Source organism: Meriones unguiculatus, chromosome 4 (assembly GCF_030254825.1).
Source record: "Meriones unguiculatus strain TT.TT164.6M chromosome 4, Bangor_MerUng_6.1, whole genome shotgun sequence".
Taxonomy (NCBI): Eukaryota; Metazoa; Chordata; class Mammalia; order Rodentia; family Muridae; genus Meriones; species Meriones unguiculatus.
The window spans coordinates 29,011,125-29,030,270 of record NC_083352.1 but is presented as its reverse complement, the minus strand read 5'-3'; the positions used below and the strand labels follow the sequence as shown (position 1 = coordinate 29,030,270).

Genomic DNA, 19,146 nt, shown 5'->3' with positions numbered 1-19,146 from the left:
CATCAGGTGTGGCTGCATTGTCTTCTTCTGTGGCCTGGTAATGCTGCTTCCCCTTCAGGGTGAGGTAATTAAAGAGCAGGTCAATCAGTTTATTTCAGAGACAGTCCTTGTTCCTATTACAATAGAACCCACTTGGATACTGAACTGCCATAGGCTACATCTGTGCAGGGGTCTTAGGTTATCTCCATGCATAGTCCTTGGTTGGAGTATCAGTCTCAGGAAAGACCCCTGTGCTCAGAATTTTTGGTCCTTTTGCTCTCCTTGTGGAGTTCCTGTCATCTCCAGATCTTACTGTTTCCCACTTCTTTCCTAAGATTCCCTGCACTCTGCCCAAAAGTTGCCCATAAGTCTCAGCATCTACATTGATAGTCTGCAGGGTAGAGCCTTTCAGACGTCCTCTGTATAAGGCTCTTGACTTGTTCCCTCTTTTCTCCTTCTTCTGATGTCCATCCTCTTTGCCTTTCTGGATAGGAATTGAGCATTTTAGGAAGAGTCCTCCCTCTTGATTAGTTTCTTTGCTGTACAGATTTTAGTATACTATACATCTATGTGAGTGAGTATATACTGTGTGCATCTTTCTGTGAATATTTCTTGATGTTTCTTTAATGTTGACAAGTGTGAGATAGCTTATGAGAAACTGCTACACAAAGATGAAAATTCAAAGAAAATGAGAAAGAGAACATGTAAGACTTTGTTTAAAGAAATGCCAAAACAGAAGAGACATTAGTCAAGATTGAGGACAGGGGAGAGACTGGTTCTTGTAATTAGACAGTACAAGTCTAGATGTTTCTGTCTGTGGGAACAGCAGTCTCTAATACCTGGCAAACCTAATAAACTAATGCAGATCACCCAGGATGGACACACACACACACACACACACACACACACACACACACACAGACATTTAATATAATAATGTTTCACAAAATATTTTGTGACAACAAACCTAGAACTTAGTTCAACTGGACAAGTTCCTGGGGTGTGGGGAATGAATGTTACCTGATACATACTTTCTAAGAAGAAAGAACCAAAAATCTTTATTTACTTAGCAGCTTAAATTTTTCTTACCAAAAATAAATACAAAGTCCTCACAAAGTCTTTGTCCTATTAATTATTATTATTTTTTTTTCTGGTAAGTGTGTATGCCTTCCAGATAACTCATAGATAGCAAAGCAAAGAAACAATCTCACCAGGTCTAGCTCAGCAAATGAGGTCATCCAGTAGGAGGATGAATGAGGGCTTGTACACAGGGGTTTGAGGAACTCAAATGCAACCGATTCAGCTAACATAGTGCCTCAGCATGGGTGATAGCTCATGAAAGCCGGATCCCTGAACCACTGGCAAATCTGCCAGCAGCTCTGCTAGAGTCTTGGTTCCCCAACAATGCCCACATAACCTTTTGGTCAGGAATGATGAATCTTAGGACTTTTTGAGTTTCCTAGTATTTCTTGAGGTATATTAGATTCTAAGGTACTTGCCTTTGAATGTCCTGAATCTCAGGACTCCCCTCTCCCCACTATGAATGAGTGATTCAGTTCAGAGGAAAGAGCTGCACAATGTTCTCTCTATTCTTCTGGCTTTTACAATGTTTTAACTATTTATTTATACACTTATTTTCACTTTTGAGAACTTCATATATGAATGCTGTATTTTTATCATTTTCTCCCTCCCTCTCCTTTTTCTAATTCCTCCCATGTTCCCCACCACCTCCTTCACAAATTTATGACTTCTTATTTTTTAATTACTCTTATTACAAATATATGCACACATATTTAAATTTATAAATATAAAACTTCTGAGTTCATACAGTGTTGCCCATTTGTATATGTATATAGGGCTGACAGCTTGGGCTTTTACATTCTTTCTGCCTTCTTTTTTTTTTTTTTCATGAGATTTACAGGGATATAAAAGAATCATTATTTTCTTCTGGATATAGATGAGAATGCAGTCACTGTACCATGGACAGAATCACCTATTCTCAGCACTTTGTTGAACTGTTAGTCTCAGCAGCATCCACTGCCTACTCAAAATATAAGGGAGAAAAAGAAAAAAGCTCCCTCCATCATATGTTATAAGTGTAAACACTAATGTGTAGGAGGCAATTTCATAGGCTCATGATATCTGCTTTACAAAACAGTACCATTTGCTTCTCCACAGTGGTTCTGACCTTCCCACCTAGAGAATTTTGCCCTAGCTTTCAGTATCAAACATGCAATTTTTTCCTGGGGCCTGCACATTAAATCCAATCACAAAACAGTTGGTTGTACTCATAATAACTGTGTTGCAACGGAATTAACAGGCACACCATGCCAGTTACTTTGGTAGCAGAGTATGGAGAGGCTGTGACCCAGAAGAATGGCATTGACAGTTTTGTTTTTTTTTTTTTTTTTTTTTCAAAGAACCTGGCTTTCTCTTCTGACCAGCTAAAGTGAAGTGGCTCTAATTCTTTCCTGTTTGATTTATTCAGATCCTACAGCCAAAGCATGGTTAAGTCTTTAATAATAAAATATGTGTGTAAGCAGCAGTCCAACAGTCTTTCCCCAACATCTTCCCCCCCCACTCCGTCCCTACCTCCACTGTCCCTTCATCCCTCCTCCTCCTCTTTTTTTTCCTGTGTTGCTCGTTTTTGTCTGAGGACAGGATCCTGTGTAGCCAACCACAACCCATCTGGAACTCACTCACTCAATGGCTGGGATCCTAATGTGAGAAAGAGATCCTCATGCTGAAATAGCAAATTCAAAGATTAGCAAAAGTAAAAGAGTTTTAAAAATCCAATTTTACTAAACTGAGAGACCAGTCTAGAGAAAAGTCAACAATGGACGATGGGAGAATTGGCAGGAGAGAGTGGATTTAAAGTATCTGAGCACTCCTACCTTCTTCTTCCCATAGCTCTGGGACAATTTTCCTGCTCTTCTGGCACAGTTCCCACACCAAATTCTCTATGAAAATCTCTATCTGATAAATATCCTTGGGCTTGAGACTGTACCTCTTTCTCATCCAGGACTTAGTAATGTACCAGTCTGCCTATAACTTGTCATCCCCAAAGTTCAGAGACAAGCAGGCACCAGTTGCCAGATAGAAAAGAGGGGGGCCAAATGCCCCCCCTTATTTCTAATGCTTTGAAATTAGAAATAATTTTCTAAAATTATTCTGAAAATGCACCACAACAATTTACTTCTTACAATGACCTTGAACCCCTGATCCTTATGCTTCCATAACTGTGTCCTGCTTTGCAATAGGCTTTATTACGTATGAAGGCAGAGCAATCTCCCTGACCAATAACTTAAATGAAGTAACATGTGCCTGTTACTGAGAGTCTCACCAAACAACGTTGTGATTCCTGACAGTGCCTTTTCCCACCTATGTGATTCAAACTCAGAAGGTATGGAGCTCTGAATTAAATACCCATCATACATATACATATACATACATACATACATACACATACATACACATACATACACAAAGATAGACATACAGAGGCAGAGAACACAGAGGTATACATAAACACACAAAAGAAATAAAATTATAACGAACGGAAGAAATAAAACTATATTTATGAATTACAACTAAGAAAGCTTTGAAAAGCACACACAAACTGGAAGATAAGATTGAAAAAATTTAATTTCAACAGAAACTAAACTGTTATTTCTCATTAGGTTTGAATGAACAAAGGCAAACAAAAAGATTTTAAAATATTAATAAATGTAAAATAACTGATTTATATCAGATCCATATATCATAAAAATATACAATAGAAAACTAGATTATTCTGCAGATTAAACTTTATTCACTGACAAACTGGAGAGACATGTGCCTAAGGATAAGGGACAATAAGGACTTCAGCTCTGTTGGTGATAGCAAGTATTCAGTATGCACTAGAGAAAAATTATTTGTATGCTTTTCTATGCATACTTTAAAGATTTCTCTATTTTTATTTTATGTAAATGCAATATGGACATCTAGTACCCACGGAGGTCAGATGGCAGCATCTGGAACTAGAGTTATAGACTGTTGTTAGCTACTTTTTGGTGTTGAGAATCAAATACCATTCCTCTGCAAGAGAAGCAAGTGTTCGTAATAAATCAACTCTTCGGCCCACCTGTTACTTGATTTTTTTAAAATAAAAATGGAGATCAATGGAAGAGAGTTCCCCTTTCTCCACATCCTCTCCAGCATGTGTTGTCACTTGGGTTTTGATCTTAGCCATTCTGATGGGTATAAAGTGAAATTTCAGGGTCATTTTAATTTGCATTTCCCTGATAACTAAGGACATTGAGCACTTCTTTAAGCGTTTCTCTGCCACTCAATATTCCTCTATTGAAAATTCTCTGTTTAGCTTTATGCCACATTTATAATTGGATTACTTGATTTGTGGCTTTTTGACTTCTTGAGTTCTTTGTGTATTCTGGATATTATCCCTCTGTCAGACATAGTGTTCATGAAGATCCTTTCCCAACCTGGAAGCTCTCTTTTTCTTCTGATGACAGTGAAGCTTTTCAGTTTCATGAGGTCCCATTTATTGATGGTTGATCTTAGAGCCTGTGCTGTTGGTGTTCAGTTCAGGAAGTTGTGAACTGGGGCAATGAGTTCAAGGCTCTTCTTCACTTTTTCTTCTACAAGATTTAGTGTGTCTGGTTTTATGTTGAGGTCTTTGATTCACTTGGGCTTTAGTTTTGTGCAGAGTGATAAATATGGCTTTCTGGTGGGAATGTAAACTTGTACAACCACTTGGGAAATCAATCTGGCCCTTTCTCAGAAAATTAGAAATAGTGCTTTCTCAAGATTCAGCTATAATTCTTCCAGGCATATATCCAAAATATGCTCAAGTATTCAACAAGGACATTTACTCAACCTTATCCATAGCAGTTTATTCATAATAGCCAGTATCTGGAAACAACCCAGATGTCCCTCATCTGAGGAATGTATACAGAAATGGTGGTACATTTACACAATGCAATACTACTCAGGAATTAAAAACAAGGAAATCATGAAATTTGCAGGCAAGTGGTGGGAAGTAGAAAAGATCATCCTGAGTGAGGTACCCCAGAAGCAGAAAGACACACATGGTATATACTTGCTTATAAGTGGATATTACAAAATATAAAATATAGGATAAACATACTAATATGGATATTATAAAATATAAAATATAGGATAAACATACTAAAATTTAGGATAAAATATAAGATAAACCTACCAAAATCTGTACACTTAAAGAAGCTAAACAAGAAGGAGGATTCTGGGTAAGATGATCAATCCTCACTCAGAAAGTCAAACAGGATGGACATTGGAAGAGGGAGAAAACAGGGAACAGGACAGGAGCCTACTACAGAGGGCCTCTGAAAGACTCTACCCAGCAGGTTCTCAAAGCAGATGCTGAGACTCTTAAGGAAATTTTGGGTAGAGTGCAGGAAATCGTATGAAAGAAGGGGGAGATAGTAATACCTGGAGAAGAAAAGAGCTCCATAAGGAGAGCAACAGAACCAAAATATCTGGGCACAAGGGTCTTTTCTGAGACTAATACTCCAACCAAGGACCATGCATGGAGATAACTTTGAACCACTATACAGCTGTAGCCCATGGCAGCTCAGTATCCAAGTGGGTACCCTAGGAATGAGAACAGAGATTGTCTCTGACATGAATTCATTGGCCTGATGTTTGAGTACCTCCACCTGTTGGGGGAGCAGCCTTACCAGGCCTCAGAGGAAGACAATGCAGCCAGTGGTGATGAGGCCTGATAGGCTAGAGTCAGAGTGATTGGGAGGAGGGCCTCCCCTGTCAGATGGGGAGGAGAAGGGAGGGAGGGTGGGATTGGAAGGGAATGAGGATGGGGTCTACAGCTGGGATACAAAATGGACAAATTGTAATTAATAAAGATTATTTAATTAAAAAGTGGAGATAGAGAAGCATGATAGTATGAATTATAGTTAAGGGAATGATACAAATGGTGACTAATAATGGAATTCATCGAAACTAAGAAGAAAGCTTTTATTGAGGAATAGCTAAGTTCAGACAAATAGTTAGTTTGATGGGAGGGAGGGAGACAAGAGGACAAAGGCAACCTTCTGAGCTTCCCATTGCTGTCATAGTTCCTGGTTGCCAAAGAACAGCTGTAGCCTTAATCCCTTGATCAATGGCTAAAGGGAGAAGGGATAGACATAACTCTCACATGGCCTCAGGAGAACCAATGCAGAAGACTTTAAAGTAGAGAATCTTCCAACCGGGCTTGAGGTTGCTTTTCCTCATTCCCTTTATTCTCTAACATATCTGGCCATATTATAGACATTCCTAGGATGTGTTTTACATGTAAGCTTTTTAATGACACTTGTATTATAAAACAAAATAAATTTTAATAATACTAAAATGATGTATACTTGAACATTCATTATTGTTTTTTTATTCAGAAAAGAATACATATGTACATATATATGTGTAATATACACAGTGCTTCCGTAGGTGCATCTGTGTGAACATATTTCTGGGTGTGTGTGTCCATGTGTTCTTAATAATATTCAAGAACATTGAAATCTTGCTACACATATAACATTGAAGTACAGAGTTATATAGGATGTAAAAACAGGTCATACAATGATTGAGAAAGACATATCAGACAAAGGCAGACATAACCACCTAGATCGCTGTTTTCTCTTCTTTGCATCAGTCCTAAAGGAAACGTAGAAATATCTTGCAAATATTTAATGTTCTTATCAAGGAATGTTCTTATCAAGGAAAATTTTCAAGTTCTAGTATTTTACCAAATGAATGTAGAAAATGCAAAGACAACAGATCATTATTGGGTTTTTTTTCTACTTAATATAACTGTATTTTGGACAACTAGACCTTGCCTAAAAATATATATATATATATATATATATATATATATATGATACTAGAGGCAAATAAATGATAAGCAAACAAGTTCAAATATACTTAAGTTCAGTATCATGATATATAACATATCAATATTAAATATTTATAGTTCCAACAACTGATTACATTTCCAATTATGTATTTTTACTATTATTATTTGTAGAAAAATAAAAGCAATACATGTTAATGTGGTGCTATATAATTAGTTTCTGATAGGAAACATCTATTTACTATCAAGTCATTGCTAATTGCTTGCAATTTTGTGATCTGTAATTATGCTAATTTAGTGAATAAAGTGTAGTCTGAAGTATTAATTTTATATTTGCTTTTTTCAATTGGATGATTTTTTTGCATGTATTAATTTATGGCTTAGATGCATCTCATTTATTCTGCATGCATCAATGTGCAATTTGCTTATTTGCCTTTGCTCATTTAAAGTTAATGAATTAAAATTTCAACTACCTTTGCCAGAGCCAGGCACCACCCTACAGAAGTTTCTAATAGTTTATTTCTAATAGTTTATTTGTAATGGCTTGTGTGACATGCACTATAATATTTTAATATTTGTATAGCATCTCCTGAATAAAGACAATAATCACTATTCCTGGAAAACTCATGCTAACCTGTGAATGCATATAACGTCCTCACATGTATGTGATTATCTAGTGCACATTTATGCCATCAAATACAACTTATGAATTAACTGATCTCAGCAACTGAGTATATTTAAGATGGTAATATGGCATAAATGTTAAAGTTTTATGTGTAAAAGACCTATAGTAATTTTTACATTATTGAGGCTTAATGTGTGCTCAAGTCTCTTGAAGACAGATGAAAACATAGAGATATTTAAACTTAGAAGTCAAATTTGTCAACATGCTGACATCAGTGTTTTGACTTTCTCCCGTTGAGTTCTACTGTATAATGACTAAAGGTAAAACATACATTAGACCATGAGTAGATGAAAACATTCAAATGACTACCAGCTCCTGAAATAATAGTCACAAAATCAAGAAGATGACCACAGACGTCTTCCATATTTGCCTCAATGTTGTCACTAAATTATGTAAGAACAGTTCTTTATTTAAAAAAAATAAATGATTTTGATTGATTTTTGCTCTAATCCATCACTTGTTTAATGCTCCTCAAAAACTATGACATTAAGAACATGCAATTTCCAGTAGCCCATGGGCTAGGATTAGGAATAAATTTGGCTGGGATTAGGGAAGGGAACCAAAAAGAGGATGAAAATTGGAAAAGACATGAAAATTCACTAGCATATACATACTAAGTGTCATCTGAAAACAAACACAATGCTGACTAGAGGGATGCATTGAAATAGATAAATTTCTCTGATAATGTATAGAGATAATTAAAAAGTAAGAAAAAGTAATATGCATCCAACATGGTCTGCCTTTGGTCCTGAGTCACTTGGGTTTTACTTATGAATCAGCAGAATATAGATGATACAATTGTAGAACAAGACAGGAAGATGCAAATCCATATGTAAATGGTAAAAGTCAAATGAAAAATGAAATCAACACTGTTGGAAAGCATCTACCTTGATGCTTTTCCAATATTTAATACATCTCTTTCTCAGCAAACACTCACCTATATGATCCAGTTAGATCTTCTTGCTAGATCCCTTATAACTCTCAAGTTGTTTTTTTAACTTGGCATTATAATTTGTGGATAGATTGATGGGGATAATTGAACAATAATTTTGAAAATAGTCCTCTTTCTACTTTGAATTACATTTTTGAGCCATTAAGTTGCTTACATTTCGAGAAGTATGAAACAATTGTTAAAAGTAAATTATAGCAAAGCAGTTGCAATTGTTTTAAATTCATTGACATTAAAGAGTAAGAAGATATCTACACTAAAATATATGAAATGTGGAGTAAATAAAGATTCATAAATGTTGGGTGCTTTAGAACACACAATGAAGTAGCAATGTGACTACTGTGTTTTGCACTGCAGATGGTGAATCATGGAGACTCCATTTATTGAGCATCACGGGTGTGCCAGGTAAAACGAAAGCCAAGCCTTTGCCTCCAGTAGTCATCAAAACACACGCTGTCTCCTCTGTGGATATGTTGGGTGTTTTTATTCGGTTAAGCCCACAGAACATTAGAAGAGCATTAAACATTTAGAACTAAAACACATGACCACTTAGTTTGGAGTGAAATTCAAGGGCTTCTAAAAAGAGAACAACTAAAAGATATTAGTTCAGATTGAAAAAATACAGCCGAGATGAACAAGATGACGAATGTGTGTTATTTCTTTTCTGTTTATTAAAAACAGCGCATTCTGATAGTGTTCTGCATACCAGCTTCATTTTCCAACCTTTCTTCTGACCACAGGCGCAGAGGCTGTCGAGGCCCAGTGTAAAAGATTTGAAGTGAGAGCCAGTGAAGATGGCCGGGTGCTGTTTTCTGCAGATGAGGAGGAGATAACGATTGGGGCTGAGAAGCTAAAAGTTACAGGTACTGTAAGGAAGATCTTTGAATATTTTTCTTTTTTTTAACCTAATAAAAACATGCCCCGATATATTTGGTCCTTGTAGAGCTCCTATCCTTTCCATATCATACTAACTCCCCTTCTTTCATATGATTCCCTGCACTCTGCCGAGGGTTTGGTTATGAGTCTCAGTGTCTGCTTTGAAACACTGCTAGGTAGAGTCTCTTTTCTGAGACTGACACTCAACCAAGGACCATCTATGGATATAACCTAGAACTTCTGCTCAGATGTGGCCCGTGGTAGCTCAGTAACCAAGTAGTTTTCCAAAGTAAGGGGAACAATGACTATTTCTAACAGGATCTCAAGGGCAGGCTCTTTGACCCCCAGGAGAGGAGAAGTCCTGTTAGGCCACAGAGGAGGACTTTGTAGCCAGCCCTGAAGATACCTGATAAAACAGGGTCAAATGAAAGGGGAGGAGGTCCCCTATCAGTGGACTTGGAAAGGGGCAGGGAGGAGACCAGGGAGGGAGTGTGGGTTTGGGGAGGGAATGAGGGAGCAGGATACAGCTGGGACACAGAGTTAACAAAATCTAACTAAAAAGAAAAATTAAATTAAAAAAAAAACATGCCCAATTTCAGAAAAGATTCTTTATATGACATTTGACTCCCTGAAAGCTGAATATTCCATATTATAATATCACATTTAGTTTCCAAATAATCTTCAAATAAAATTTAGTTGTGGTTAGACATCCAAATCTAAAATACCTTACTAATGTATAAAATGTAAAGCTGTGTCACCCACGTAAAGTAAGAAAACAGGGCCTATCTGGTACAAGAAAATATGATTAAAGATGTCAAATCAAAATTAAGGTACTATATCCATATTTCTTCGGTTTCCCAGAGAAAATTCTTCTTGTGTATGGCTTTTCTGTATATGAATACTCTTAATTTACACGGCCATCTTGTATGGCTACCCTTCCTTTACATATACCCCCCTCCCAACACCCAGAGAAACAAAAAGATACAGACACATACAAACTCATGCTAAATTCTTCCTTCTTTTCCGGGATACCATCTATTAACTGCATAGCAGCATCATGCTTGCTTATTGTATCCTCACATATATGTTAAAGCCATATGCCAGGCTTTTGACAAATAACACTGCAAAGAGACACTGGCTCTAGGATGCCCCATATAAGTTAGGTAACTATTCTCAAAGTGTATATGACAAATGATCTGTATGAATTGTAAATTTGTGCCGTGAAAATTTTTCATTTAAGCTGTATCCACTGGAAATAAAATTAAACAAATCCTTTCTCACTTTCTTTCTCTTTATGATTAATGACATTTTTCAATGGACTCTTGTTTCAGACAGAAGAGGAAGATTTAGACAATGGCTACATTTGTATATCTGAGAAAAAAATCACTTTTACAGTGCTAGTAGATTTTGGCATATTTATATTTAGCCTACCTAAAATACAGACTGGTATAAACTAAAGGTTACACTCTTACCTGACCATCATTGTCTTAGTTTTCTATTGTGGCAACAACATTCATGATCATAAAGCAAGCTAACTAACAAACAACAATTGATAGACCCAAAGAATTTGACACATTGTTTCAGAGGTTTGGAAGCCCATGCTTGCATTTGGAGAGCTCCATAATTTTAAGCCGGAGATCATGATGAGCTTCAAAACAGAGATACTATGATGTAAAAGTCCTGCTCAATACAGATGAGAAACAAAGCCATGAAGAGAAAAAGAGTCTGGGAATGATAATGTATTCCTCAAAATCATTTCCATGGTGATGTGTAGCCAGCCAGGTTCCACCCACCTTCAAGTTCATCAATCAATTAATCCATGAGAATACAAAGCCCTTGAAGTGATCAGCTCTCAGCCAACCTTTAACATAAAAACTATCAGGGTACAATTTTAGATTCAAGCCATCAATATTCAACAATGCTTGCTATTCCAGTGCCATAATAGATAATCATTTACTCAAGATTTACTCTTGTATGGACTTTGTTTACTTGGTAGTAATTTGCTTGAAGTAATTCAAATACATATCTGTTCTTAACATTTCTGGATAATGGAAAGTGTTAAACTTTAGTTCAAAATTATCCTTTCAAACTCTAGTTTATTTTGTATTCCCTACTATGAGCTCAAGATATCACCCAACACAATTATCTTCTGAGACACAATATGCACGTAAAGGACATAAACCTTTCTCCAGAGCAGACTCAAATTCAGTGCTTTCAGGCTGCAGCCATTAAATGCAATCAGCACTTTCATTTGTAGCCCACATACAATAGGAACCTGGCAAACAAAAGGAAGGTAACTGATAAGTCTGACTTTGGAAGGTGAAAGTCTTCAAGTTAAAGGAAAACTATTCGTTGGACGCAGACATCTGTTTTTGAGCTAGCAGAAAGCTGAAAGTAGTGAAGTGCATGAGGAGAAAGCATCTCTCTTTTTTCTCCAAATGGTGGCAATTAAATGTGGCAGTCTATAAGAATAGAGAAATCCAACAGCATGTACCCTGTGCCCTCCTGTCTGTTTGAAAGCAAAGAGCGTCTCACCTCTGTGTCTTTCTAATGGAATGATTGGTAGGATAGACAGGAGCCGGCGCTTGTTTGACAACACAAGAAAGGATTTTCTGAAGAGCTGTCTTTTAAATTAAACAGTGTGCTGCTGGGTTCGAATCAATATTTTCTGGTTCGTTTTTGTTACCTGGCTTCTGTTTCCCCATTCTTGTCTATTACATTAGCCCACTGTGATGAGGTCAGCTTTACAATCAGCCTTTCCTTTGTTCTTCGGAGCTTTCCGAATCTGAGAAGGTGATAATGCTCAGGCACAAGGAAGAAGCAGTTTGTCTGAAGATCTGCGGAGAGCAGACTACAGCGCTTGCTAAGAAAAGTGATGTATGGTCACTTAATTTCCTCTAGTGACACTTTTCAGGTTTATACACTCGGAGTAATCGCTGAAGTCGGTTTTCTAGTTGCTTTTTAACCTTCCTGGTGATGGGAACTTTAGAGACATTACACAACACTGTTTCATGCCCTCTATAAATTTCTAAATGGAAAGTGAGTTTCAGTTTTGAAATAAATATGCGAGTTACAGGAGTTGTCACAAACAAGCTGCTTTATCAGAAGTCTTTGCTGGCAGACATTTCCATGGCTTATATTTTTTTTCCCAAGGTCTCAAAGAAATGTTTCCGATTTTTTATTCTGTTAAAGCAAATACTGAAAATGCAACTGACTAATGTGAAGCATGAAGACATTCAGAATGAGTGGCACCTCGCTTACAAAAACTAACCCTAGTCAGAGAACAGAGGCAACTAAGGAATGCTGGGAATGTGATAGTCTATTCCAGGAAAGAAATCCCTTCCCAATTAATTAAAAGCCCTGAAATCATACATACACGAGACTTTCTAAAGACGAACAGATTGTGGATATATATTTAGAGATATATGCACATATATTATGTTGATGTATGTTATTTATATATATTATGTTTATGCATATCAACGATTAAAGGAGTAAAGACCATGACTAAAAAAAAAAAAAAAAAAGAGCAAAGAGCAAAAAGGTCATCATGTGATGAGTTGGAGGTAGGAAACAGAAGGGGAAAATGATCTATTTGGTTTTAAAATTTAGTTTCTTTATGTAGTACTGTCAAAGAATTTCATTTGATGCTCAAAACTGTTATATATGATAGAGCTAGGGGATATCTTTGAGACCTAATTAATTTTGCTGTAGCATAAATAAGCTGCTCAATTTCTTATATGTCCCACCTTTAGTGAGCATTTTGCAGTGTCCTTCTTTCCCTACTTGCTGTTTGTAAGAGTATGATGGCCATGGTTCCTACAAGATGCCACAGCTTCAGACACACCCCAGGGATCCTGCCTGCAGGCACAGTGTCTTCAACCTATTTCTTTATGTGGGTTTCTCCAGCTTCTTTCCTGTTATATTTTTTCCCATTTTATTTTCTTCCACCAGGTAGGAAATGCCCCCTTTTAGTGATTCATACGATGGTTTCTGAGTTAGGTTTGCATTGTTGTGATAAAACACTATGAGCAAAAGCAACTTGAAAGAAAAGTTTATTTCATCTTATGAACTAAAAACTAACAGTTTTTAGTCCATAAACTAGAGAAGTTGGGGCAGGAAGTCAAGGCAGAAACCTGAAGGCAGGAACTGGTACAGAAGCCATGGAGGAGTGCTGTTTACTGGTTTGCACCCCAAGGCTTGCTCAACTTACCTTCTTACTGCATTGGGAGCCACCAACTCAGGGGTGGCTCTATCCACTCTAAGCTAGATCCTACCACTTTGAGATTCAATCAAGAATATGCATCACTGACTTACCCACATATTTTCAAAATAATCCCTTAACTGAAGTTCCCCCTGCTAAAATGACTCTAGCTTATGTCAAGTTGACATAAAATCAGGCAGCATAAATGACATTGCCGTATTCTGCTATTCTGTTTAATTATCAAACACCTGGACATTTCAGAGCGAAAAAAAAAAAAACCTAGTTTACTGATGACAAATGTTAATTACATATGCAAAATCCCATTTCGCATGTAACATAGCATATATAATATATCCTATCCATATTTACAAAAACCCAAGGCATGAACTTCTTGAGCCATTGGACAACAGTCACAGTTATTCTGCCTAGCACACTGAGAAAATTATTGATTCTTCCTATGCCTGGTTTTCTTCTTCCAAGTAGTGTTGTTTTCTAGTGTTCAACTTGTAGGTTTGGGATAAAGAAAAAAGACAGAGAAAAATAAATTAAGACAAACCCTGGGTCAAATTCGTATTTGGCAAATGTTATTTCCACCATATATAGTTTTAAATGTTTCTACTAACTTATGTGTTTTGAGTTTAAGTAGTTGAAAAAAGTAAAATACACTGGAAAAAACTATGAAAATGGCATTAAGAAAATAGAAAAATGTGCAGGAATTGCAAGTGTAAATTTATAGTGGTTATTACATATCTGGAGGTCTTTAAAGACTCCTTGAGAAAATGCAAAAATGAATGGCAGACGGTATAAAGTGATATCCATGGCAGTTTCTGGCTGCTTTAGGTTGAATCATTTTTATTCAGGGTGATGCTGCTCATGTGTTGTATGCTTCTGTGGATAAACTCACACCCATGCACGTGTGGAGAGAGCCACAGCACACATGTGGGAAGACCCCCACACCTGTACACATGTGGGCAGAATAAATTAGATTCAGTAGGTAATTTAAAAAATTAGATCATGGAGGTGGGAGGTAGATTTCTCTCACCTGAACACATCTGCATGAATGATCTTGTGTGAGTTGGAAAAGCTCCCAGTATCATACTTTTTATCACCGATAAGTAGTGCAGTTTCTTCATTTTCTGTAAAAGCTGGAAGAAAGAGAGAGGGAAAAATATAAAACAAAAACATGTGAATTGCTTGTATATTTTTCAATTACTAATTGATGTCTTAGTTCCCTGTTGGCACTTTTAATTGTATTTTCTTTTGAGTGAGCATTCTTAATTTCTAATTCTAGAGGCTAGAAATTTGAGGCAAATTTTGCTTTCTTCAAACTGAGTGTTTGCTGGAAGATGCTGGATTGCCAAAAGAATCACCACTTTCTTTTTCTAGCTTCCAGATACCTCTCCACAAATTTCTTGGCATTTTTGTCCTTATTTTATTTCTCTTTACTCTTTTAATAAATTTTCCATGCAATATGTTTTGTTATACTCTTATTGCTCCCATAATTGCTCCCAGATCTTCCTCACCTCCCTATCCACCTTACCTCATGTTCTCTGTGTGTGTATTCTCTGTTTATCTCTCTTTTTTTCTCTTTCTCTCTTTCTCTTAAACTAACAAACAAAACACAAGTAAAAAAAAATATCCAGGAAAAGAACAAACAATAACAGGAAAGTTCCAAACCAAACTAAAAAGTACAGACACAGAACTGGAGTCCATTTTGTGTTGGACAACAACTCCTGGGTGGTGTGTTGCCTGCAGGGAATGCACATGAGCTCATTTGTGATTATAATCACAGGCAGTGTGAGTACAAAGTCCACTTTGCACTGTGTGTCTGCAAAGTGAGCAGTGTAAAGTTGTTTGTGAAACTTATCAAAACGGTGTAATAACTGAATTAACAAAAAAAATCTTTTAAAATGTGAGAAGTCATTAGAAATAACTTTTAGAATCACTTCTATTACCAATTCTTCATGTTTATTTCAAGTTGTCAATATAGGGTCTTTTATTTATTTATTTTTTGTCATAGAAATCTAAATCAGGATGCTTTTGATGTATTTCCATTTTTCTTCCCTAACTACAACATGCTCAATAAGAATACGACATTGCACAGAGTTGCCTTGAAGTGGTGATTCTAATCAAAAGAAAAAATTGTATGACAGTTTATACCATGTGGTTAATTGAAATATTACTACCTTTAAATAAAAGGTTTCAGCCTGTCACCAGTGAGTTAGAGTGCCCTGTGCATTTTCCTCTCAATGATTCTCTGCTGAGTAAAGGAAGTCAGTTCTCCCATCCCTCTTTACCTGAATGAAGCCAATTATCAATGAGGTTGATGGTGAAAAATGATTTGGGTTCTTTCACTATAAGGAGAATATAATGACATAACTTAGTTGCAGAGATGAATGGCTTATTTTGTTTTTGGACTTTTGTTAGGAATGCCAGATGTTAAGGGTAGGGAACATAAGGCAGACACACTGCTCAATTGCTGCACGAGGAAGAGGAAGGAACCGTAGCCCCATAGTCCCTTCAGACACGTGATACATGACCTGGGATACTGAATTTGTCTCCACCAACCAAAAGTTGTAAACCCCCTAATAATGCCACCTTGCAGATAAAGCTTTTATTATATGGAATTTTGAAACGTATTCAATACCCAAATAGCAAATGTTAAAGTTTATGTAATTTTTATGCCTTTAGATGTGATAATGTAATATTCTTCATCACTAAATTACTAATATGAACTTTATGAATTGATTTTCTAATGTTAAGACAAATTTATGTCTCTGTGATGTTTCCTAAAGATTTAGTACTTCCAAATTTATTGTTGTTTTCAGCATGATAACGTTTTTATAAGACTGCTTGTTACTTGTGCTATGAATAAACACAAGCCTTTAAATGCCTTTTAATGTGTGGTTCGTTCTGTTTTTAATATAGGAGATCCTTAGGTTACTAGAGTTCCAAATTTTTTATTATATGGGGGTGGGGAAATATTGACAGAATGCTCAAAATAAAAAAAAAATCTCTATCAGTTACTCTCCAGTAAGCTGCTGTAAGAGTCTTATACACAAAGTCTCAAAACTTAAAATTCCTAGACTTCCCATTCCAGAGCCATTTATAAAAGTTCCATGCTAATCTCAAATGCTTAAGTTCTGTAGCTCCTTGTTGTAATATACATTGTGGCATATAATTGGAGTGCACAAGTAATGCTCAGAATGCTTTAATAATACAAGAGCTTTGGATGTCCTTTAGATTTGTCTGAAATCTACAGATGAGGTGGACGATGCTTTGAATCGTGGGCTACAATTTGACTGTTGGGCTCTCCTTGGAATGGGCCCAAGAGGGTGCAGGGTGTATTTACCTGTGCCACTTTGGGTATTGTGAGTGTTCTTTTCTCTATATGTTGTTTCTACCAAAATGTGAAATATCAAAGTTCTCATTCAATTTGAAAATAATTCACTTTTATTTTATTTCACATATCTTATAAAATTTAGTATATTTTAATTACTAAGTGGGGCAGTGATTATAAATAAGGATCCATTTCAAACTCAAAGGCAAGCTATTTGAGGCATGAGGAAGAACTGTCTCGTTTCTAATCTGATAAACCTGCTCTTCTTTTCTTTGTTGTTGTATTTACTTTTAAACATAATTCTTTCTAATTGTGTAAATTTTAATTTGGCGATTGGTTAGGAAAGAGCAACAAAATATTTGCCTCACTAATATTCATGAATTACTTCTTTTTTAAAATTAAATTTTTGTTTTTAATATTAATTACAGTTTGTTCACTTTTTATCCCAGCTGCAGCCCCCTTCCTCATTCCCTCCCAATCCTACTATCCCTCCCTCCTCTCCTCCCCTGCCCCTCTCCAAGTCAAGTGATAGACAAGGACCTCCTCCCCTTTCATCTAACCCTAGTTTGTCAGGTCTCATCAGGACTGGCTGCATTGTCCTCTTCTGTGGCCTGGAAAGGCTACTTTCCCCAAGGTGGGTGGTTAGTCAAAGGGCCCACCACTGAGTTCATGTCAGAGACAGTCCCTGTTCCCCTTACTAGGGTACCCAATGGCTGCCAAGGGCTACATCTGAGCAGGGGTTCTAGGTTATAGCCATAAATGGTCCTTGGTTGGAATATCAATCCCAGAAAAGATCCCTATTCTCAGATATTTTTGTACTGTTGCTCTCCTTGTGGAGTAACCTTTCCTCTCTATGTCTCACTATCTCCCACTTCTTTCATAGGATTCTCTGCACTCTGCACAAAGCAAAGTTTGGTTAAGAGTCTCAGCATCTGTTACAACACACTGCTCTGCTCCATAGAGTCTTTCAGAGGTCCTCCTTTGGTAGGATCCTATCCTGTTTCTTGTTTTTCCCTACTTCCAGTGTCCATCCCGTTTGTCTTTCTGGGTGAGGATTTATCATCTTACCCAGAGACTTCCTTCTTGCTTAGCTTCTTTAGCTGTACAGATTTTATGATTACCCTATATTATAGGTCCAGTATCCACTTATAAGTGAGTATATACCATGTCTATCTTTCTGCTTCTGGGATACCTAACTCATGATGATCTTTTCTAGATCCTAACATTTGCCTGAAAATTTCATGATTTCCTTGTTTTTAATTGCTGAGTAATATTCCATTGTGTATATGTACCACAGTTTCTATATCCATTCCTCTGTTGAGGGACATCTGGGTTGTTTCCAGGTTTTGGCTATTACAAATAAAGCTGCTACAAACATGGTTGAGCAAATGTCCTTGTTGTGTAATTGAGCATATTTTGGATATGTGCCTAGGAGTGGTATAGTTGGATCATGAGGTAGCATTATTCCTAATTGTTTGAGAAAGCACAGAATTAATTTCCAAAATGCTTGTACAAGTTTACATTCCCACCAGCAATGGAGAAGGTTCTCCTTTTTCCACATCCTCTCCAGCATGTATTGTCACTTGAGTTTTTAATCTTAGCCATTCTGAAGGGTGTAAGGTGAAATCTCAGGGCTCTTTTGATTTGCATCTCCCTGATGATTAAGGACATTGAGCATTTAAGTGTTTCTCTGCCATTCTATATTCCTGTATAGAGCATTCTCTGTTTAGCTCTGTACCCCATTTTTTAATTGAATTACTTGATTTGTTGCTCTTTAATTACTTGTGTTCTTTATATATTCTGGATATTAGACCTCTGTCAGATATAGCATTAAAGCAGACCCTTTCCCAGTCTGAAGGCTGTCCTCCCCCTCCCAAGGACAGTGTCTTTTGCTTTACAGAAGCTTTTCAATTTCATGAGGTCCCACTTATTGATTGTTGCTCTTAGAGCCTGTGCTGTTGGTGTTCTGTTCAGGAAGTTGTCTCATGTACCAATGAGTTCTAGGCTGTTACCACTTTTTCTTCTAACCGATTTAGTGTGTCTGGTTTTGTGCTAAAGTCTTCAATCTATTTGGACTTTGGTTTTGTGCAGGGTGAGGCTGGAGAGATGGCTCAGAGGTTAAGAGCACTGGCTGCTCTTCCAAAGTTCCTGAGTTCAATTCCCAGCAAACACATGGTGGCTCACAACCATCTGTAGTAAGATCTGTTGCCTTCTTATGTCCTGCATGGAT

At 36.8% G+C, this 19,146-nt stretch overlaps 1 protein-coding gene across 1 annotated transcript in view; it reads left to right on the top strand.

Annotated features, from left to right (window-relative positions):
* Sgcz (sarcoglycan zeta) overlaps nucleotides 1-19,146 on the top strand; it is a 1,178,138-nt gene that overhangs the window by 1,113,805 nt on the left and 45,187 nt on the right. The window contains exon 5 of the mRNA XM_060381620.1: nucleotides 9,237-9,359. Coding sequence (XP_060237603.1) covers nucleotides 9,237-9,359 — 123 coding nt within the window. The remainder of the gene's footprint in view (nucleotides 1-9,236; nucleotides 9,360-19,146) is intronic.